Source organism: Hylobates moloch, unplaced genomic scaffold (assembly GCF_009828535.3).
Source record: "Hylobates moloch isolate HMO894 unplaced genomic scaffold, HMol_V3 SCAFFOLD_9, whole genome shotgun sequence".
NCBI lineage: Eukaryota > Metazoa > Chordata > Mammalia > Primates > Hylobatidae > Hylobates > Hylobates moloch.
The window spans coordinates 66679057-66702677 of record NW_026652284.1 but is presented as its reverse complement, the minus strand read 5'-3'; the positions used below and the strand labels follow the sequence as shown (position 1 = coordinate 66702677).

Below are 23621 nucleotides of genomic sequence, written 5' to 3'. Positions count from 1 at the left end.
AGTATATCAACATGGCATCACACAAATCTGCTCAAATAAAAGAAGTAAAACAATTTTGGTTAAGGAGCAAATGGAGTTAATCATTAATTGTATACAGGAAAAAGTATGCTTTGAATACAGAGGATCTCAGATTGTCAGAAGGACACTTTGTGAAGAATTAAGTTGGTGAGGTAATTCTATGCTTTCATTCATAGGCTTTCTATTTATGCCTTTCTCTCAGCCAAGAATGTTCTCCACTTTTTTTTTTTTGGTTTCTCATAGCACTTCAAAGTTTGTATATCTAGTAAAGCATTCCTTTCATTTTTATATTACATTTAGTTGTGTTCATGTTTCTCTCTCCTTTTCGTTATAAAGTTGAAAAAAACAGAGGTTTTGTTTCATCCTCTATGTTTAAGTATAGCTGACATCCAGTAAATGTTGATCAAATATATATATGTCACCATCATTATTTCATTCACTTATTCAGCTGACGTACACTGAATGTATGTTATGTTTCACACACTGTTGTAGGCACTTGGGGTACCATAGGGAACTAAAGAGATTAAAAAGAGTATCACTGTCCTCAAATAGCATACATTCTATCAGGAGCTTCAGCTTCTCATCTATAAAATGGAGATACCTACTTATAAAGTTGTGAAAATGAGAAATGTGTATGATGCAGTGCCTAGCACATTTGTAGATGTTTATTAATTGGTAATTATTACTTTATAAATATTTGTTTGAGATATAAACAGTTGAACAAAAGAGAATTCCCATTAGTCTAATCACTTATTGACCACACAAATTTATTGAAATTTAGACCTCAGAATCAAACCTTTAAAAATAAAAGCAACACTGTTTCATCTGAGATCATTTTTTCTTTCTTATGTGCAGTGGATCCAAACTTCTACAGCAAAAACTTACTTCTTTTAGGAAAGACATACTTGAAACTACACAACAAAAAGCTTGCTGCTTTCTGGCTAATGAAAGCCAAGGACTATCCAGCACACACAGAGGAGGATAAACAGGTAAAACATCTCCCATAAAGTAAGGCAGAAAGGTTTTGAGGCACTATTAAATGGTGAATTAAGAACTTCTTTAAAAGCATAATTTTCTAAATGCATAATAATGTTGAAAACAAGTATGTTGATTTCAAGTATAAATTGATTGACATTTATATTTCTATATAGGAAATGTTCAGTTACTATCACCAGGTGGATGTTACGGGTTGCCTGCTACAATGCAGAATTATTCCTGTTTGACACACATGGCAGATCGAATTAACATTTCTAAAACATAAAAGTCATGGGATGTGTACTAAAGTGGAAGAGCTGAGAGTCCCATCTGGTCACTGTCAAGAAATTTTATTGTTATAATGTCCTATCTGGTTTTTGGAAACTCTTAGAAACCCCACTTTATAAACTTAAATTTCACAAGTTAGTCTCTTAGCTCTCCTGTTTACTTATAACATGTATTTTTCCATTTTAGATACAGACAGAAGCTGCTCAGTTGCTTACAAGTTTCAGTGAGAAGAATTGAGAACTTTTCAGAGAAGATGTATGAAATAGCTAATAAACATTGCCTTTTCTTTTAATTCTAAACTTAATATATGAACTATAACTGTTCTACGGCTTTTTAAATGTTGTGACCATTTAACAGTGTAAATATAAAAAATTCTAGGCTTCTTCACAAATAATAAGGTAAAAGAAATAATCGCCATAAGAATGGTAGAAATAAATCTCCATGGCTCAGGCAGAGATTATTTTGCATCCTGGATACCAGCAATGCAAAATGGTATGAGATTTCTAAGGATTGATCACATTGGGATGGGAGATCAAGCAAAGAAAGCTTTGTAGAGGAGGGGAAATGGGGATATACAGGGGGATGGATTTTCAAGTTGGATTGATTCTAAGTTGAAATCTTGCAGAGAAGGTGTGGTGAAAGTGGTTAGGATGTTGTGGGTTCCTGACATAAAGTAGTTAAATGATATATTTTGGAGCTAACCTGTGTAAGTAAAGAACTAAGTCAGGAGATGACTAAAATGGAGTAGTTTCCTTTTTTATTTTTTTGAGACAGAGTCTCACTTTGTTATCCAGGCTGGCGTGCAGTGGTACAGTCTCGGCCCACTGCAGCCTCCGCCTCCTGGGTTCAAGTGATTCTCCTGCCTTAGCTTCCTGAGTGGCTGGGATTACAGGTTGTACCACCACACTCGGCTAACTTTTGTATTTTTGGTAGAGATGGGGTTTTGCCATGTTGGCTAGGCTGTTCTCAAACTCCTGGCCTCAAGTGATCTGCCTGCCTCGGCCTCCCAAAGTGCTGGGATTACAGGCGTGAGCCACCGCACCTGGCCAGTTTACTTTAAATGTGGTGTAGTCTCATGGTAGACTGAATTTGTCATCAGACGCAAATTTCCATTCCCTAATGGAATGGAAGGAACACAAAACTTAAGAGTGAAATGGAATACTAAGATGTTTCTAAATAGGCAGGACTCTGTTACTCCCTTGAGGCTGGAGTGCCACCACTGCAAAATCTTTTTAAGTTTTGTAAAAAGGAGCATCTTGAATCCACTTAGATAAACAGAGACTGTGTGTGTAGGTGGATTTTTCCCAAAGGATTTGGGAATTGTAATGTTACAATGAACTGTATGGATATGTTTGTCATGTACATTTTCAAACAAAAAGGAAAACTGAAAGTAGTGATCTTTGTACACCCATCTCTTAGATTCAGTGATTTTGCTCTATAGCCCTTATCTGAAATACGTGGGACTAGAAGAAGCATTTTGGATTTGGGATGTTTGTCCAAATTTTGGAATACCTGCATACACACAATAAGATATCTTGGAGATGGGACCCAAGTTTAAACACAAAATTCACTTGTTTCATATATACCTTATGCACATAGCTTGAAGGTAACTTTATATAATATTATTTTTAATAATTTTGTGCATTGAGACAAAGTTTGCATACCTTGAACCATCAGAAAACAAAGGTGTCGTTATCTCAGCCACTCATGTGGGCAATTTGTGGTTGTTTGATGTCACCATCATTCCTGACTGAATGTATATGCTACCAATAAGCAGTTATTTTCTTATACTTATTCATGCATAAGTACTTAACAGTAAAAAATGACATAACTCGCATAGGAACAAGGATGGCAAAAAAAAAAAATATGACATACCGCTGATACAGTGAAAAAATAATGTGATCAGGGTAGCTAGGCAACAGTAGCATCACCAGACACCTGTATCAGCTCTTTAACGGCAACAATGGCAGGCTTTCAGTCTCCCACTTATGATGCTGTATTTTAAAAGGTTATTGTATACTGTATTTTATTTTTGTAGGTGAAGAGAAACAGAAGCAGCTGAAGGGCCAGGAAGTGGGTCTTTCTAGGGATGTGGTGGCATTCTGCTGGATGGCTTTTTAAAATGGGTTTTTTCCTTTAGGGAGAGTGAATAAACTGTGTTGTGCACCTGCATTTTGACTGTGACCTGTTACATGAGGTCAGATGTGGAATTTTCTACCTGTAGCATCATTTTGGCGCTCAGAAAGTTCTGAATTATGGAGCACGAATTTCAGGTTCCAGATTTTTGGATTCAGGGATGTTCAACCTGTATTTATATGTGTGTGTTTGTGTGTGTATAGACACATACATTTCTAAACCTTTTGAAATTGATTGCAAGCATCGTAATAGTTCACCCCAAATGTGTCAGCATGCATTTTCCCAGAATAAAGACATCTTCCTAAACAAACACAAGACCATTATCACAACTGGAAAAGTTAACAATTCTCTAACATCATCTAATATCTACCCATATTCAAATTTTCTCAAATGTCCCCAAGATGTCTCATGCTTTCTAAAATCAGGATCCAAAGATTATACACTGCATTTGATTTGTTGCTAATCTTTCCATCCACAACAGTTCCCCATCTTTTTCTTCTTGCAACATCATTGACTTTTTGAATAGGCCCGTCCAGTTGTCATAGATTCTTTCGCATTCCAGATTGGCCTAATTGACCACACTTTGAGAACCGCTGTTCCAACTTATTTCCAGGACTCAAATTAGTTCTATTAGATCTTTGCCTGACTTTCACATTTATCACTTACTGATTTTTCTTCTAGCCTTTTTGTTTCATTTTCTTGCCTCTTTTCATTTATATCTCCCATATCCCTTATTTTACATTTGGTTGTATCTATTCTTCCTTAGATACTTTATAATTGCCTTCACGTCTGGTATGTGTTTGTCTTTTTCTCCGAATTTTTTTCCTGATTTTAGCTAGTCATTCACATCTGCATTTTGTTTGTCCAGTTCTGAGTTTTTAAGTTGCTATTTTGGATTTTTTTCATATCTAATAATTTAATTCATATTAGCATATTGTGTTAAAGTTTACTCTCCTTTTTCTAATTTTCAATTTTCTCTTTAGAGTGACTTTTTTTTTTTTCCCTAGGGATGTAATTTTATGTTGAGTTACCAGCAATACTAGGTCATCAAATGGGAAGAAAGGGTCTGGGTTAGTTCAAGAATATTTTCTGCTTAGTTGTTTTTTGTGAGATCAGGTATCATTCAGTAATAAAGATTTTTATGGAGGTGAGGTTTTACCTCCTGATTCCTTATTAGAACTTTAAAAAATACTTTTACTTTCAAAAAATCATAGATTCACAAATTGAAAAAAAAAAAAAAAAAAAAAAGAGGTCCTGTGTACCTTTCTCTCAGCCTGTCCCAGTGCTAACATCTTATATAACCTGTAGTACAATAGCAAAACCTGGAAACTGACATTGGTACAGATCACAGACCTTATTTAAATTTTACCACTTTTAAATGCTCTTGTGTGTATCCACATGTAGATTTTTGTAACTGCCACCATCAAGATACAGACCTGTTCCATCATTGCAAAGATCCCTAGTGCTGTCCCTTTATAGTCACACCCATCCACCTCCTCTCCCCCATCCATCCCTAACTCTGACAGCACTAATCTGTTCTCCATAATTTTGTTATTTCAACAATGTTATACAAATGGAATCATACAGTGAGACCCTGTGATACTTTTTTTTCACTCGGCATAATTCCCTTGAGACCTAAGTTCTATCAATAGTTTGTTCCCTTTTAGAGTTGACTAGTATTTCATTGTATGGGCATACCATATCAACCATACGCTGAGGGGCATTTAGGTTATTCCTGATTTTTGGCTATTACAAATAAAGCTGCTATGAGCATTGTATGCAGGTTTTTATGTCTACATAGATTTTATCTCTCTGGGATACATGCCCAGGAGTGTGGCTACTGGGTCCTTTTATCTTCATTTTTCCCCTTTACTCTCTTGAGGGTTAGGTTTCTTCTGCAAGACATGGTGCCTTCCCAAGATTCTGATTCTGTGCACTAAGTCTCTTCCATTTGACTTCCCAGGAGCCTGATTCCCCACGTGTCACATTGGTTCGTGACGTTTCCCCACTAAAGGTGAGACCCATTACTGAGAACAAACCCCAGGAATCCCTTACATTCTCCTTCCCGTGCAGCCCCCACCTGATTCTGTGCTTGTGTGGATTCCAGAGCTGACTGCTGGATTGAGATGCTTATTTCCCCACATACATGTATATAGAAGTTGGTAGTACTCTGTCTTCTAGGCTATATCTCTCCATTATAGATGTTTCCTTCCTTCCTTTTGAGGATATGAGTAGAATACTGATTTTGGAAAATGGCCATGATTCTATAAGAACCTAAAAGCTCTCAATTTCTTGATGGCCAAGTTATCTCAACTGAGTTTTTAATCATGGGCCGTGTACTAGCTGTGGAGGTTGTAAAAATGACTTCTCTCATACTCACTTTCCTCATGTATAAAATAAGCATCATTAAAGACAGCCCCACCAATTTCATGGAATTGTAAGGATCAAGAGAATAATTTATGTAAAGGATTTACCATGAATACCAGTAAATACAACTACTATTATCTCTGATTTTGTTCTTGGTTGAGAATTCAGGAGAGAAATTTTGGAATTTAGGAGATGTCACTTTTGGACTTAGATCAAATCCTCAGTTGACCTAAAGCTTGGCTTTTAAGGCCAACTGAGTGTTACAGGAGAACTTTTATTTGTGTATTTCAACAGAGGAAGATTTTTACTTCTGCAACATCCACCAAATCATCTTAGGTTCAACCAAACATTCAGACTTAACAAGTCTACAATAGGCTGTATTTGGCACCAATCTACTCAGAAGGCTACAGGACAGGAACCACAGCTCACCAGCAGGACAATTTTGAACCTCCTTTCAGAAGACAGTCTTCTAACAGCAATCTATGCAATGGTATCTATCTCCCCAGGTGACAGCTCATGTCCTTAAAGGACATGCAGTTACAAGAGTTTTCCACTCAGGTATGCCCAAAGCTGTGGCTTTCTGTCATGTATCTGGAGATTTCCCAGTCCAGATGCAACTTACCAAAAGCAAAGTTGCCTGGCAATAAATACAGTTGACACATATCATCATCCTATTTAGTTGTCAGGGTAGGAAGAGCTAGGTAGTTAACAGAAGTCATCAGGGGAAAACGTTTTGTTAACCTTTTCATTTTCGACTACTTGGGAGGTACACGGGGCGGGGGGCGGGGGGAAACACTGGTAAGCTGCTTTACCTGGTAGACAAACAACTAAACTGATCTAACAATTGTATTGGGCCTGTGATCTATTCCCTGGGCCATTTACTGGTGGTGGGGGTCGGGGAGTCACCAAAATGAAGTAGCGATATAAACGTGTCTCTGAGCCTCCCTCTTGTCTACTTCCTCATGAACTGTGTTTTGGGCACAGAGAGTCTTGCACTCCTAATTTCTTTTTGGTTAGTCCAGCACAGAACAGGAATTGGAAGGGAAGAAGGGGAGAAGGTGAGTGGGAGACCATATTTCTACAGTTTTTCTGACTGCTGCTGGGTAGATAAAAAAGGCAGCTCTGCCTGTAGGTCTTGGATAGCTATAATTGAAAAGATATGAAAAGTGGAAGACCCTGATGAATTCTTCAAAACAAAGCTGGTCTGGTCTCTTGTAGGGTTCTGTGTAGCCTCACCTAGTGCATCGTAATTTCTTACTTGAGGAGGGAGACCAGCACCCTGAAAACGAACTGGAAAGCCACCGCCTTCAGTCAAATCTGCTAAATCATACCTACAATGAATGATATTCAATAACTTCTGTCATGGCAAAATTTATATAGCAGTGGTATCATTTGTAATTCTAATACTTAACTCTTTTATGGTATCATTAAGGCAGTCCTTTTTGAAGGCCAGTTTCCCTCTATCACATAACCTGTCACATACATTAGAATTTTTTTTTAATTCTTTAGGCTTGAAAATTACCAGAGTGTTCATAATTAGGATTTGGAAAAGTAGTCTATTCAACCAAGCAGAGCTCTACCTTTCTTTCATCTTTACTATGAATTCTGAATAAAATGGAGAACACAATATGTAGAAAAATAAAATTTTGGCAAAACAATAATTACTGTTTTTCTGTATGTACTTGGCAGTGAAATATTTATAGGCAACAGATTTTAAGAAGTCAGTTCCATGGCTATAAAAAATGTTTAAGTTAATGAAATTTACAGTGCATATTAAAAGCATGATACAAATGGAAATTTAAAATTTTCTATTAGGAAGCCCAGTTTGCTAAAGTAGCATTAATATCATTCACATCAGATTTTAATTTGTTACACATTTTTGTAGTTCAGCAAAGGCCCTTATGATGAAAAACAATTAAAAAGTGTTATGACAAAAATAATGATCTGTGTAAAAAGGGGGAGACCCAAAAGATTTTTATATGGTTATTTAATTCAGATAAATAGAACTGTTATGAATTTGAGAGGAATGAAGATATTCAAACACTAACAGAAAATCATTAGCCTCATATTAGAGCATTCAAATGCTTATTTAACTCTTCAATCCATCTGGCTTCATAAAAACCAAAACTTTGAACACAAGAAATTGGCAGAGTTCACATTACCTTTTATATGTTCCTAAGTATGAAATTGCATCAATTTATTATGAATTAAATTTGAAAAGCATCACAGATTTAAAACCAAAGTACAAAAGAGCCTGATTCTTTTTAATTCCACAAATACCTAGCATCTCAAAGTAACATGTAAACAAACTTCTGTGCTGCTCAATGAATCCTTCCAATTTCGAAAATAAACTAGTATCAGATCTAGTATATGACTTTCATGTGTAAGTTATGGTTTTATCCATTACTTTGATAATATTACTGATGTAACAGAGAAAAATTTTCAACTATTGTATTTATTTAAAACAAACTGACAGGTTCAAGCACCTGTCTTCAGAAAAGCCAGCAGCATTTTTTTTTTTTTTTTAACATACTCAAAGTAAGATTTGGCCTAAGCCCTTAATACCTTCCTGAACAGCCATGCAACTAAACACCCTCAGGAGATGTTACATAAGGGAGAGAAGAACATGGAGCAATTTGCACTTTTTCCCCTAGATAGTATTAACAAGGTAAAGCAAATCCAGATCTTTATGAATGAACGGCTGTCATGTTTAATACACTTGGAGCTCTATAAAACTAGAGCCACTATCATATATGCTTATATAGATATATATGTATTTTTAATAAAGTCTTTCACTTGCTTCAAAATTTAAGAATGATCTTTTTCCTGGTCAGTCATTTCAAGGAAACAATAAATAAAGTAGAAAAGGATGAACTGTTTTGCATATTTCTGTGGAAGAACGGAAAACATACTTTGAGAGGTTCGGAAAATTCACTGTACAGAATGAACAGCTTATATACACTATCTGCAATTTTTCTTGGCTGGGGTATTTAAATGCAAGAGCTCCTCCAAAATAAGAAGCCACATTCATTCTTGTCCAAATCCCTCTGTCTCTTCTATTGCAAAAAGAAGTTTTTCCTTTAGTTGTTCATAACTCTTATATGGTGGTAGATCCAAGCGATTAAAACTGAACAGAAACAAAAACAAAATCAAGATGTTTTCAATAAAATTAAAAAAATCTAATAGAATACTTTTCAAAGCACATAGAAAAGCTGAATGGATGCATGTTAAAATTTTGCCAGAAGTATTTAGAGTAATCTAAATTTAAGACTTACATATAAAAACTATTTTAACATCTCCAAGAGGAAAATGGAATTACAAATAATAAGTGTAGCAATATGGATAAGGACAAATTTTAAAAAATCCATTTTCTTTTTACTATTCCTGTTACATGTGTCATGAGTCCTCTTAACTTCTCTTAGGATAAGAGTCCATTTCTTTCATCCACTCAGTCACTCATTCATCAGTCATTTACCAAGAATGTTTTATATAACCAATAAGCTAGTGATACAGTGAAGAAAACTAAAATCACTGTCTTCATGGAATTTACATTCTGGGGTGGAGATAGTCAATTAACAAATATATAAGTTTGTCTTTTCAAATAATCTCGTAACCACATATATAAACTCTTCTAAAATGACACTTTTTCAATCTTGCCATACTCAAATAATCCCATTCTGGGATTAACTGATGAAAAATTTTAAAATACTAAAAAATGCTTAAAATAACAATATTATTTTTCAGTTTACAAAGGTGGAATAGCATTTCGTTTCGCGAGGTACAGCACTGAGTAGCTAGATTAGGACTCGGGTGTTCAGGGTTTTGGTCCCTACAGTAGCAGTGACTAGTGAGATAGCTCTGAGTAAGTCAGAACCCTTCTGTACCTTCATTTTCCCATGTGGAAGGTTTCCAGAGATTATCCAGGTACCTTCTTACCACTGTCACCACCTTCCATGTGCCCTTGACCCTCCCATGTCAGAGTCAGGAAAGAGCCTTTGAAACAAGGCATCTCATTAAAACAGTGCTGTTCTAAGACTGTATTCTTTGTATTTTAAAAGAAGTTAAAGATATTAATAGCAGCAACTAAGCAGACCATATACTGCCCTCCCCTTTATACTTCAAGGTAGAGTATGATAACGAGGTCAGAAAAAATATTATTTTTCAATACGTCCTATACAAGACAACCAGTCACTTTCTGTTCTCTTACAGCTTGCACACATAGCCTTTGTCAAATTCTGTCATTCTGTCTACCAAATATTCCGTTTTTTCTCCTGATTATTTATTTATTTGGAGACAGGATCTGGCTCTGTCGCCTAGGATAGGGTGCAGTGGCATTGTCTCGGCTCACTGCAACCTCGACCTCCCAGGCTGAAGCAATCCTCCCTCCTCCCACCTCAGCCCCCGGAGTGGCTGGGAGTACAGGCGCATGCCAGTATGGCCAGCTAACTTTTGTATTTTTTTTGTAGAGACGAAGTTTTGTCATGTTGCCCAGGCTCCTCCTCATCATTTCTACTGCCACTACATCCCTTTGTATATGCTTCCCCATCACCTCTGATCTGGACCATCAGAGAATTCTTTGGGTCTATTTGTTTTGTTTTGTTTCTTTTTTACTTTGTGCTAAAAAGACATACCAGTTTATGCCACTCTTCAAAAACTTTTGCTACTTTCGAGTTGCTATGGGTGGGGAGGGGGCTGTGGTGGGGAAAGAAAGCTTACGCTCTTTGCCGTCCACTTGTTTCATGCTCTAATCCAAGTGAGCAATCCAATTTTGCCTAGCAATCTTAGCCGCGTTCCTCTAATCAATACTTGCCTATTCTCTAACAATTCTCCCAATTCCTTCTTTCTCTCAAAAGTTTTTCCTTTCTTCACTCTTAGCCAGTGACTTCTCCTTATACTTTGAGAAAATAGAAATCAGTGGGTGGTAATTACTCTCCTTTCACCAAATTTGAAATCTATTTTAATTCTCCCTTTGACTCAAAAATCTCTCTCAATACACACACACACACACACACGCGTGTCTGTACATATTGGATCTATCACTTTAATTGAAGGCAGAGGTCTTCAAATTTTGGTCACAGGACTCCTTTTCACTCTTAAAAATACTGTCAACCTTGGCTGGGAGCGGTGGCTCATGCCTATAATCCCAGCACTTTCAGAGGCCAAGGCAGGACAGCTTGAGCCCAGAGTTTAAGACCCACCTGGGACAACACAGCAAAACTTTGTCCCTACAAAAAAATTAAAAAATTAGCCAGGCATAGTGGCATACACCGGTGGTCCCAGCTACTGGGGAGGCTATGGCGGGAGGATTGCTTGAACCCAGAAGGTTCAGGCTGCAGTGAGTTGTGTTTGTGCCACTGCACTCTAACATAGGTAACACAGCAAGACTCTGTCTTGAAAAAAAAAAATGAATTTCCAACTGCAAAGAGCTTTTATTTATATGAATTATAGCTACTGATATTTACTGGATTAGAAGTTAAAACAAGTTTAAAAAAATTCATTTTGATATGAAAATAAACATAACATTTTAATGGGGAAAACCCAACTACTTCCAAAAAAAATAGTGGAAAGAATGATTTTGTTTTATAGTTTTGGAAATCTTTTAAATATCTGGTGTAATAGAAAACATCTGGATTTTGATATCTAGTTGTACATTTAATCTATAGCCCCACACAGATAGTTAGAAATGGAGATTACTCATCTTGTCAGATAATTATGGATATTATTCTTTGATACTAAATTTGACAAGGGAATGCACAATATGGGTTTGAAATCAAGTCAAAGAACACTTTGTTATACAAAATCTACTGTTCTCTCTTTCTCTCTTGCACTTTTTGATTTTTTTTTTTTTTTTTTTTGAGACAGGGTCTTACTTGTCACCCAGACTGGAGTGCACTGGTGTGATCATGGATCACTGCAGCCTTGACTTCCCCGGCTCCAGTGATCCTCCCACCTCAGCCTCCAGAGTAGCTGGAACTACAGGTGTGTGCCACCACACCCGGCTAATTTTTGTATTTTTTGTAGAGATGGGGTTTCACCATGTTGCCAAAGCTGGTCTCGAACTCCTGAGCTCAAGCGATCCTCCTACCTCGGCCTTCCAAAGTGTTGGGATTACAGGTGTGAGCCACTGTGCCTGGCCTCTCTTGCACTTTGAAAAGAACTTTTACCCATGCGTCATTTTGTAACATTCGTTGTAGCATTCACTAATCATTTGAAAATAATGGCTCATCAAATTATAAGGATTTTCTAAATGCTGACACATTTAATTATGTAATAGAAAAAAAAAATCACATTTGTTAAAATACCACTAATCGGCCGGGCATGGTGGCTCACGCCTGTAATCCCAGCACTTTGCGAGGCCGAGGCGGGCAGATCACAAGGTGAGGAGTTCGAGACCAGCCTGACCAACATGGTGAAACCCCATCTCTACTAAAAATATAAAAATAAGCCAGGCATGGTGGTGCGTGCCTGTAATCCCAGCTGAATCCCAGGTAGCCTGTAATCCCAGCCTACCCGAGAGGCTGAGGCAGGAGAATCGCTTGAACCTGGGAGGCAGAGGTTGCAGTGAGCCAAGATTGCGCCACTGCACTCCAGACTGGGTGACAGTCTGAGACTCCGTCTCAAACAAACAAAAAAACAAAAAACAAATAAAAAACCCCACTAATCTCATCGAGGAAAGTCTTAAGAAGCTGTCAAGCTCATGGTGGTAATTATCACTACCACCAAATGCCTGTTGTTTTCCTTAAAATGACAAGCTAACATCATTACTTCTCAAGAAAATGTCTGTCAAATACCTAAGTCTACATAAACTGTTGGTGGGTCATTCTTTCAAGTAAAAGTAGTGTTCCATAAAAGAAAGCAAGCTAGTTCAGCTTTCAACTCAAACAACTGCCCAAAAGCTTTCCTTCAAGAAAATCATTCTCTGGTGTGCAGAAGTGCTATTTCAGACTTCCTATTTTGTCACACAAATGTTAAAAAAACATACACTCAAGCATCAAGATTTAATAAAGTTAGTAATTTTTACTGCTTCATAAAGAACTTCAATGAACTTGCCTTTTTCTTTTTTTTTTTTTTTTGCTTTAAACCTCAAGTGTATGCTGTTGAAGAATAGAGGTAGCAGTTTGGTGCCACTGCCTTGATTTGTGCTAAGGCACAAGCAGGTTCACAAACCATTGCTTTTGCACCACAAGCAGAAATTTCAAAATGATAAAAAGGCAAATAATGGCTTAGTATGAAAATAGTTTTTTTTTTTTTTTTTTTTTTTGAGATGGAGTCTCGCTCTTTCACCCAGGCTGGAGTGCAGTGACGCAATCTCGGCTCACTGCAGGCTCCGCCCCCCGGGGTTCATGCCATTCTCCTGCCTCAGCCTCCCGTGTAGCTGGGACTACAGGTGCCCACCACCTCGCCCGGCTAATTTTTTTTGTATTTTTAGTAGAGACGGGGTTTCACCCGTGTAAGCCAGGATGGTCTCGATCTCCTGACCTCGTGATCCGCCCGCCTTGGCCTCTCAAAGTGCTGGGATTACAAGCGTGAGCCACCGCGCCCGGCCCGAAAATAGTTTTGACCTCTTGAAAGAATCACCTATCTCTAGGCTGTCATCTTTGGCCTGGGTAACCATAACAATTTTCTAACTACTCTCCCTGCATTCACCCTTGCATCCAAATCCTTCCTTATACTGTTTTCTGGCTGATTTTTCTGGGATTCATTACTTGTTATTTAAAACTCTTCAAAGCTGTCTAATTTTTCTTTGACATCTCAGTTCTTTAATTAGCCTATAACGCTGTACATAATTTAGTCCCTGCCTACATCCCCCAATTTTTTCATCTCCCTTTCTTCTGATTTACTAAGTTCCAATCACACCTATCATATTCATTTCCTTGAAAAACAATTTCTTTGGGGTTTTTGTTTACTTCAGCATTTCTGTTCAAAGAATGCCCTTTCTCTGTGTATTCCCATATCATGCTCTTTATCAAACTCAATTTAAACAAATTACCCCTTCCAAGAAATCTCCTTGACCACCCAACCCAGAGTAAGTTCCCATTAGTTATTCTCTATTACAGTACTCTCATTTTTCCCTTCGAAGGACTTCCCAGGATTTGCAAATAGTTATTTGTTTATCTGTTTGTCATTTGTGCCCTACCATGGGGCACAAACTGCATAAAAAACAGGGAATACTTAAATCTTACTATATACATAGTGGGTACACTAATATTTGTTGAATCACTGGATGCATTTCTCAAGTATTTCTATTAATGAGAACACGCTAAAGTGTTCAGTTATAGAATGCTGTATTAATCAATCTGTTCTCAAAATTGAAATTCTGACTACTTTAATGAATAAGCAGTTATACTGGATCTTACATATTTTTAAAAAAACAAAACAAAAGATTCTCTGTGGCTTTCACCTTTGTATTTAGGATCTTGAACTTACCACGTATGGCTTCTTGGTAACCAAGTGTCTTTGCCAACTTTTTCAATGCAAAACTTTTGAGGCCCATTACTTCCTACACCAGGAAAATAAGACAAAGTTTATCTGGTCCTTTAAACTTTTTTCTTCTGACAACTGCTTAAATAATAGAACATGTTGCATAGTCATATGAATGATACAAAATAAAGAAATTCGCAATGTAAGCTGCTTCTGCCTGAAGAAGCTTCTTACTGTTGCAGAGATCCTGCAATAAGAATTAGATCAGTGGGAAGAAAACTCTCTCTACAGAATGTCACTCCCTTCACAGTCACCATAGGGAGCAAAGCAATGGCCACCTCAGCTATATGAGAACACATTCATTTTTGTCTTACAAGTGCTTTGATATTAGCCATTCATTTTTCTTTCTTCTAAATGAAGCCCTACCTACAGCACAGAAGAGTAATCTTCAGGTTCAAGTCTATTGTATGTCCAAAGACCATTATTATCACAAAATTACCTACAGAGAAATTTCAGTGAAACTACATTTACCCATGAGCTCAGCAAATCCTCCTAGAGGTAAACGGCAGGTTCCAGTGACGAACTGCAATAGTCGCATTCTTACTTCATTGTCTGTCTCTTTCACAAACTGTAATGAAATTAAATGTACTTTAATATGAAATAAATGCTAAACTATCTTCAATCATGAAAGTAGTAGACACTTGAAGAAATTAAATAACACTCAATTGGTTCAAAAGACGTGCTAAAGGTTGGGCGCGGTGGCTCACTCCTGTAATCCCAGCATTTTGGGAGGCCGAAGCGGGTGGATCACGAGGTCAGGAGATCGAGATCATCCTGGCTAACACAGTGAAACCCTGTCTCTACTAAAAATACAAAAAAATTAGCTTGGCATGGTGTTGGGCACCGGTAGTCCCATCTACTCAGGAGGCTGAGGCAGGAGAATGGCATGAACCTGGGAGGTGGAGCTTGTAGTGAGCCAAGATCGCGCCACTGTACTCCAGCCTGGGCAACACAGCGAGACTCCGTCTCAAAAAAAAAAAAAAAAAAAAAAAGATGTGCTAAAAAGTGGTTGTAGGGTTTGTCATTTATTAAGGTTGGGCACTATGCTAAGTACACTGTGAACCTCACTTCAGTTCATCCTCATGAGAACACGGGCTGGCCACTATTATTACTACATTCATCTTACAGCAAGGAAATACACGAGAATCTTGGAAAGGTTAAGTCATTTATGTAAGGTCATACCAACAAAAGGTGCAACCAAGATAGATGTTGTTGTTGGGTTGTAATATAACAGCTATTAAGGGTTCCTGCCAAATAGTGTGCCACTAGTTTTCATGGATTTAGTTCTCACAACAATTCTACGAGATAGGTAGAATCATTGGCATCCCCACTGTACATATAAGGAAATGGAGGCCTACAGAGTTTAAATGATTTGTCCTTCTCAAACTGCTAAAGTGGCAGAACTAACATTTGAACTCAAGTCCAGATGAGCCCTAAACCACTGTTATTCCTCCCTAAGTCAATTACCCCTCTCCCCTTTAAGCTACAGAAAACAAATCAACACCTCCCTGCTGCCACTCTTAACAGTTTGTGGTATTTTCCCCCGTGGAACACCATTTTCCTAACACTTTGTGTTCTTCCTGACTAGTACCTGAAAAACCAAAGTACACATTCCTCTAAAATTATCTATTTCATTGACTGGTTATTTTCAAAGACATAAATGGGTAATGTGGTGAAATACTAATTTGATTGGTTTGAGGATAACAGAAAGCAAGGAACATAGGGAGCAGATTAAGAGTGGAAATGTATCTTAAAAATAGGGAATAAACTTTAGCTAAGGATAAGACAAAATAGCTGTGCTAATCATGACCCAAAATATTTCAGTGAAGAATTGTGCTGAGGCACATATTTCATCAGAACACAAGAAACAAAACTTATTACCAGGTCTGGCATAAACCTCATCACTTTCCCTAAAAGAAACCCAATTCAGAAAACACAAGTATTCATTTGGATTTATATGACCTTAAGCTTAAGCTCATTAGCTATGTAGGTATAAATGTGTAAACAGAAAGCCCGGGAACACCGAGTGTAATGAAGCTAGTAAAAAGCCTGAAAGGGAAGATTACAAACAACGGTATGCATACTGTATATAATGCAATTCAGATATTTTAGGCTTGAAAATGGATTTATTCCTTCCTATTTATGTATTTATTTTATAATAGGTAATAGTATAGAATGCAAAAGTCTTTACTTAATGAAAAGCAGCTCTCCTACCTTTGCCTCCAACTGCCCAGCTCCCCTCTAGAACTGTTTCCAGTTTTTTCTCTACCTTTTCAAAGATGATATATTTCCAAACATACGCTTACTATATAGACGATAACTTTTTAACCAAAAAGCACCATATTATACACATTGGTTAGCATCTTCCTTCTCCCCTTAATATTGTATTGAAACATTATTCTCCAACATTTTTGTTAATTTGCATTTTTAAAAAAGGAAAGAAAAGCCGGGCATGGTGGCTCATACTTGCAATCCAAGCACTTCGGGAGGCCAAGGCAGGTGGATCACTTGAGGTCAGGAGTTCAGGACCAGCCTGGCCAACATGGTGAAACCCTGTCTCTACTAAAAATACAAAAACTAGCCGGGCGTGGTGGCGCACACCTGTAATCCCAGCTACTTGGAGTGGGGGCGCTGAGGTGGGAGAATCACTTGAACCTGGGAGGCAGAGGGTGCAATGAGCTGAGATCCTGTCACTGCACTCCAGCCTAGGCAATAGAGTGAGATTCTGTCTCAAAAAAAAAAAAAAGAAAAAAAGAAAAAGAATGACTCCAAGTATGTATAGACTTATAAAGAATGGATGTATGATAGTTTATTTACTCAGTACTCTCCTGATGGACTTTTAGGTTGTTTCAAGCCTCTGTTAGTATACCAATGATGCTGCATTACATACTTTGGTATGTGCCACTTTACACATGTTGAGGTATATTTTAAGATCAATTTCTAGAAGTGTCTACATCTCTTTAAAATATCAAGCAATAAACTCATGACATACATCCTTATGAAAAGATGTAACTTTTGGAAAGTATACTATAACACAAAACCCAGCATTACTCTTCACCTGAAAATGAAACAGTTAAGCAGAAGCCAGAAGTCCAGTCACTAAGTTGCTCTAAAGAGTCCCAATTAGTAGAGTAGTTATCTGAAGAATATCCCTGATCTGGAGATTTTAAATTCTCAAACACACAAAACAAAAAGTCTATTAAAATAAAATGTTCAAGATTAGTGTGGTACACTTGGATTCCTGAGACCATCCTATTACAGTTTAAGCAAAACACACACACTAAAAAAATACACAGATAAATGAATAAAGTCATTCTTAGACATTATCCCCTCGATCATTCTAACTCCCTAGTATATATTACCTCAGTGGAATTAAAGTATCTGCACTGACTCTCATTACAAACATACTTCCTCATTTACTTCTAGAATTAAGTGGAATTTAGACTACTTTGATACCACTAGAAAAAAATTGCTATGCCTACAACTATTAACATTAAACTATTACTTAAATAAGATTCTGTCATTCACTCCTTCATTTCAGCAAGACAGTCAAAGAAGCAATAAAGTACTTTTAACAAGTGTTCACACTATTTGCTTAGATTTAGAATTAAAAAATTATAAACTGTGTCCAAAAGCAGTCTCAATTAAAAATAATAAGCTATTTTTAAAACCACCATTTCATTAGAAAATATGTTGAGTACTTTGTTTCAAAAAAGATAAAAGCAAATACCTGCCAAAACCAAATGATTTGCTTGCTGTTTCTTGTATAATGTCGATAAACAGTATTTCTCTGCCAATCTGTCAAGTCAACCTCCTGCATGCCACACAACATAACCTGGGAAATGAGCACAGAATCAGGCCACAATAAAGATTTAGTGAAGAGAATAATTACATGACTGAAATTTCCTAATGCAGTTATGCACATGGCAAATTATGTGAAAAGCTATATGCATGGCATATAATGATCACAATAAGCAAATATAACAAAACTGTGGCAATTTAGCATAAAGGATTCTCTGGTACTTTATTTTACCCATGTTTATTGAACTCAAACCAAAAACCACATTTAAGGAATTCTCCAAGAATACTCTAAAGAAAAACAGCTATACTGAAAAGCATGTCTCCTTTACCATATGTATATATGGTATGGTGTGTGTGTGTATTTACACACACACACACACACATCTATATATAGAGATTTATATCTAGATAGATATGTGTGTGTATATCTATTATGTATACACACATTATGTATATATGGTATGGTGTGTGTGTGTAAATACACACACATCTATATATGTAGATTTATATCTAGATAGATAGATAGACAGACAGACAGACAGATAGATCTCCCCCAAACTGGGCATCCAAATTCATTAGTTCCAAACCTATTTCTGGTTCTCATTTTTTAAAATCTATGCTATCTTATATATTTAAAAATAAAAAATATACTAACCTCCTATTAATAATTTATCCAGCTTCTCTAGGAATATTCTACATATGTGAAATTGTCAAACAACCTCAACTTATATATGAAATGAACGTTATTTTAGGTATAGTAAAATATGTAATACTTATCTCTTAGTTTTTTTCGTAAGTCAATTTTGAGCTACAATTTACATACAATAAAATGCACAAACTTAGGTATATAGTTAGAAGATTTTCAACAGATGTATACACCTGTGTAACCGCCATTACAATCAAGATATAGAATATTTCCATCATATCCCTTTCTGTAGTCAAAATCATCTCCTTTTGTAATCAAAACCATCATCCTCATCTCTAGTTTTAGGTGATCAATGATTTCACCATAGATTATATTTGTCCTTTTAAGAATGTCATGTATATGCATACATACATATTTTTGTGATATATAGTGCATACACATATACACACATCCTCTTTGTTTTTCCCACTCAATATGTTTTTGAGATTCATCCATGCTGTTGTTGGAACCAGTAGTTCATATTTTCTATCACTGAATAGTATTCCATTATATGAATATACAACAATTTGCTTATCCATTCACTTGTTAATGAACATTTAGGTTACTTTCAATTTTTAGCATTGATGAATAAAATGATTCACATTTATGTATGAGTCTTTGTTTGGATATATATTTCATTTCATTTTGATAAACACCTAACAGTAGAACTGGTAGGCCATAAGGTAGATGTACATTTAACATTATAAGAAACTACCAACACTATCTCAAAGTGATGTTTTGATTTGCATTTCCCCAATTACTAATAAGCATTTTTCAAGTATTTACTTGCCATCTGTGTATCTCCTATTGTGAAGTAAGCCTTTGTCCATTTAAAAGTGTTTTCGTATCTTTGTATTGAGTTACATGAGTTTTTTTGTTAATATATTCCGGATATAAGATCTTTGTCTCAATAGTTTCTCCCAGTGTGTAGGTTGCTTTTTCACTTAATGGTATCTTTTGAAGAGCAGTTTTTAGTTTTGAAGAAGTCCAATTTATCCATATTTTTCTTTCATGGTTATTGCTTTTTGTGTTCTAAAAAACTTCTGCCTACATCAAGATTTCTCTTATGTTTTCTTTTTCACTTTCACATTCAGGCTTATAATTCTTTTTAATTGTAAGCATGAATAATTTTATGGGCAGAGGTAAGGTCAAAGTTAATTTTAAATATGGACTGAGGTAGGCTCATAGTTAATTTTCTTCCATATGGATATCCAGTTGATTCAACATCATTTGTTGAAAAGATATTCCCTTTCCGCACTGAAATATCTTAGTACTTTTGTTGAAAATCAATTGACAATGTAGGTGTGGGTCTACTTCTGGACTTTCTAGTGTTCCACCAATTTGCCTATTCTTTCACAAATACCACGCTATCTTACTTACTATGGTGTTAGAAATAAGTCTTAAAATCAGGTAATGTAAGTCTTCCAAGTCTGCCCTTTCTCAAAATTGGCTTTGCTTTTCTAGGGCCTCTGTATTTCCTTCTAATTTTGAAATCAGCCTGCCACTTTCTATAAAAAAATTCTGCTGAGATGTTGAATCTCTACATCAATTTGGAGAGAACTGACACTTTAACAATATAACATGGTATATCTCTTCATTTATTTAGGTCTTCCTTAATTTTTCTGAGCAATGTTTTGAGTTTTTAATATAGAGGTCTTGTGTGTTTTTGGTTAAATTTGCTCATTTTTTGATGCTTTCACAAATGAAACCAAAATCTAAATTTTAAGTGTCTGTTGCTAATACATAAAAATACAATTGATTTTTAAACTATTAACATTGTACCCATGCCTTATTAAATTCACTATTATTTCTAGTAGTTTTTTGGTGGGTTACCTAGGATTTTCTAATCTAAGCTGAAAATCATGTTTTCATCTGTGAATATAGGCAGTTTTACTTATTTCCCATCTTTATGCTTCTTATTTCTGCTTTTGCCACTGGCTAGGGTATTTGGTAAAATATTGAATAGAAGTGGTAAGAGTAGACATCTTTGCCTTTTTCCCAAACTCAATGGGAAACTTTCAAAATATTATCATTTAGAATAATGCTAAAGTTTTTTGTTGTTGATGATGATTCCCTTTATCAAACTAAGAAAGTTGCCTTCTATTCCTAGTGTGGTAAGAGTTTTCATAAAGAATGACTACTATATCTTCTTAAGCATTAAACAGATGTTAACCTATAAAAGGGGGGTGTGACTATGCATAGCCATTATTGTGAATAATAGTATGAATAACCATTACTATGGTAAGAGAGGCAATGAATGACAGTAGAAGAAAGAACAACAGACTAGGTGTAAAACTCAAGACAAAGCAAAACAAGACAAAATCTGTATTTTCTCGCACAGCTCTGCACTCTTAATTGATTAGCACTCTTAATTGTACTCAACTGATTAGCACAAGGCAAATAATCATTAAGGGCTTCAGTCACCTTATATGTAAAAGAAAGGTATCATATGGCCTTCCCACATACAGGGCAGTATGTGAGAACATTATAAACCCTGCCAAGGGTACGTAAACCGTATGTTCCTATTCTTATGCTTCTTGATCTCCTGTTTTAGTTTCATCTCCACTTCAATATAGGGCTCCCACTATAACATCCCTCTTTGAGTGCACCTCTAACATGGGTATTCTTAATTGGAGGTATGGAACATTTAGGTGTATGAATTTAGAGGATGCAAGATGTCCATCTTCAGATTAAAAATGAAGTCTGTGGTTTTTAAAAAGATTAATAAATACTACTCTAAAAATGTCTTCCATACCAAACTTCTAATATGTTTCTGCTCATGTGTGTAAGCAAACTGTTAAGAAAGATGTTAACCAGGATTAGTGACAGTCTATGTCAGTCAGGTTCAGAGTCCTAGTTTTCATATATATCGGCTTTCCATATCCACAGCTTTTGTATCAGCAGATTCAACCAATGGTGGATTGAAAATATTTGAGAAAAAGAATAATATGACAATTAAAAAAATAAAAAAATTAAAAATATAGTATAACAACTATTTACCATAGCATTTGCATTGCATTAGGTATTTATAAGTAATCTAGAGATGATTTAAAGTGTAAGGGAGAAGTGTGTAGGTTATACGCGAATACTATCCTATTTTATACTGTAATTCTAAGGACTTGAGTGTCCATGGATTGGGGTGTCCACAGGTGCCCTACAGAACCAATCTCCCACAGACACCGAGGGATGACTGTACTTCCTAGGTTAGTCAGACTTGCCAGAAGGCTAAATCCTACATAGGAATATTACTGTATGAAATTTGAAGTGCTGTTTTTCATATGTACATTTGATTACATGAAAGAACCAAGTTTCTTAATAAAAGGCCCAAGATGGCTACAGTTAAAATAGCACACCCAAAGCAGGCAGAGAGGAAATGCCAAGGACGATTCAAATGCCCGGCCTATGTCCTCACTTATACGGGAAAAGAAGATTTAGAAAATTCTTGATAACTAATCATTAGGGAAATGCAAATCAAAACCACAATGAGATATCCCCTCACACCCATTAGGGTGGATACTATTTAAAAAACAAGCAAAAAACCAAAACAAGAAACAGAAAATAAGTGTTGGGAAAGATGTGGAGAAACTGCAATCTTTCTACATGTTTAATAGGAATGTAAAATGATGCAACTGATATAGAAAACAGTATGGTAGTTCCTCAAAAAATTAAGTAGAGGATTACCATATGATCCAACGATACCACTCCTGGGTACATATCCAAAAGAAACGGGATCTCAAAGAAGTATGTGTACACCTGTGTTCACAGCAGCACTATTCACAACAGCCAAAAGATGGAAGCCACACAAAGGTCCTTTGAGGGACAAATGGATAATACCATCTGGTAGTGCACATACCTATAATGGCGTATTATTCAGTCTAAAAAAGGAAGAAAATTCTGACACATGCTACAGGACAAATGAACCTTGAGGATATTAGGCTGAGTGAAATAACCCAGTCACAGAAAGTAAAATACTGTATGATTTCACTCATAGGAGGTATCAACAGTAGTCAAACTCACAGAAACAAAGTAGAAGGGTAGTTGCCAGGGGCTGGGGAAAAGGGGGACTTGTCTAATGGATATAGAGTTTCAATTTTGCAAGATGAAAAAATTCTGGAGATTGGATGCACAATGTGAATATATTTAACATTACTGAACACTTAAAAATAGTTAAGATGGTATATTTTAAGATATATTTTATCACATGCCTGATATACTTCTAACAAGTCTAAATACAGTTAAGATCACTAAGAACTCATGACTTAAAATTCTGATCTTTGAAGCAACTCACTACTAAACTGAAATTTCAGAATTATTAATAATGTTCTAATAACTCTTCAAGACCCCTAACAAGTGACACTGATTGATGATTTTGTGCTCATGGCATTATATGGTTCAGAGAACATAATTAAGACTCTTACTCAATGCTAGAATAAATACCACCTTGACATCAGGACAAATGAGAGGATTCAAGATTGTGCTACATGATTTTAAAATGTGTGAACACTGTTCTGTAAAAGCACAAAATTAGTCCCTCCCCCCACTAACATTCCCTACAACAGCATAATAAAAGGGCCTAACCTCTAATTCTTTTTCATCGAAGTACTGTAGCCACTGAAGAGGAACAACTTCATTAAAACCATCGAGGAAAGCTTTGGTCTGTTCTTGTACTCCTCGAGAAAAACGCCATTCTGTCATTAAACTGAAAATAAAGATGGTATTTAAAAATAGGTAATTTATATGTGAAGTAAAATACTTAAAAACACCAAGAACTTCTATAGTTCTTTCACTTTTTCTCAATATGCCACATATATATACATATAAATGTGATGTGTGTGTATATGTATGAATACATGTAATTTTAGAGTTAACA

The 23621-nt window shown here is 36.1% G+C and overlaps 2 protein-coding genes across 15 annotated transcripts in view; one reads left to right on the top strand and one right to left on the bottom strand.

The window, feature by feature from the left end:
* Window positions 1-4157, top strand: part of RMDN1 (regulator of microtubule dynamics 1) — a 43378-nt gene extending 39221 nt beyond the window's left edge. For 4 of the 10 annotated variants that reach the window (XM_032759985.2, XM_032759978.2, XM_058444209.1 and 1 more), the window contains exons 9-10: window positions 874-1007; window positions 1170-1381. In XM_032759985.2, the coding sequence (XP_032615876.1) occupies window positions 874-1007; window positions 1170-1241 (206 nt within the window). In that variant the 3' untranslated portion in view covers window positions 1242-1381. Of the gene's footprint in view, window positions 1-873; window positions 1008-1169; window positions 1384-1467; window positions 1574-3319 lie in introns of those variants that run through there. The other 6 variants (XM_032759983.2, XM_032759979.2, XM_058444207.1 and 3 more) reach the window with 5 other exon arrangements.
* A 2226-nt stretch (window positions 4158-6383) lies between these two features.
* The window catches only part of WWP1 (WW domain containing E3 ubiquitin protein ligase 1), a 123668-nt gene continuing 106430 nt past the window's right edge, over window positions 6384-23621 (bottom strand). For 4 of the 5 annotated variants that reach the window (XM_032759975.2, XM_032759974.2, XM_032759973.2 and 1 more), the window contains 5 exons: window positions 23330-23450; window positions 17996-18100; window positions 14737-14833; window positions 14212-14284; window positions 7383-8911 (listed from right to left, as the gene is read on the bottom strand). In XM_032759975.2, the coding sequence (XP_032615866.1) occupies window positions 8812-8911; window positions 14212-14284; window positions 14737-14833; window positions 17996-18100; window positions 23330-23450 (496 nt within the window). In that variant the 3' untranslated portion in view covers window positions 7383-8811. Of the gene's footprint in view, window positions 8912-14211; window positions 14285-14736; window positions 14834-17995; window positions 18101-23329; window positions 23451-23621 lie in introns of all 5 variants that reach the window. The other variant, XM_032759972.2, reaches the window with a different exon arrangement.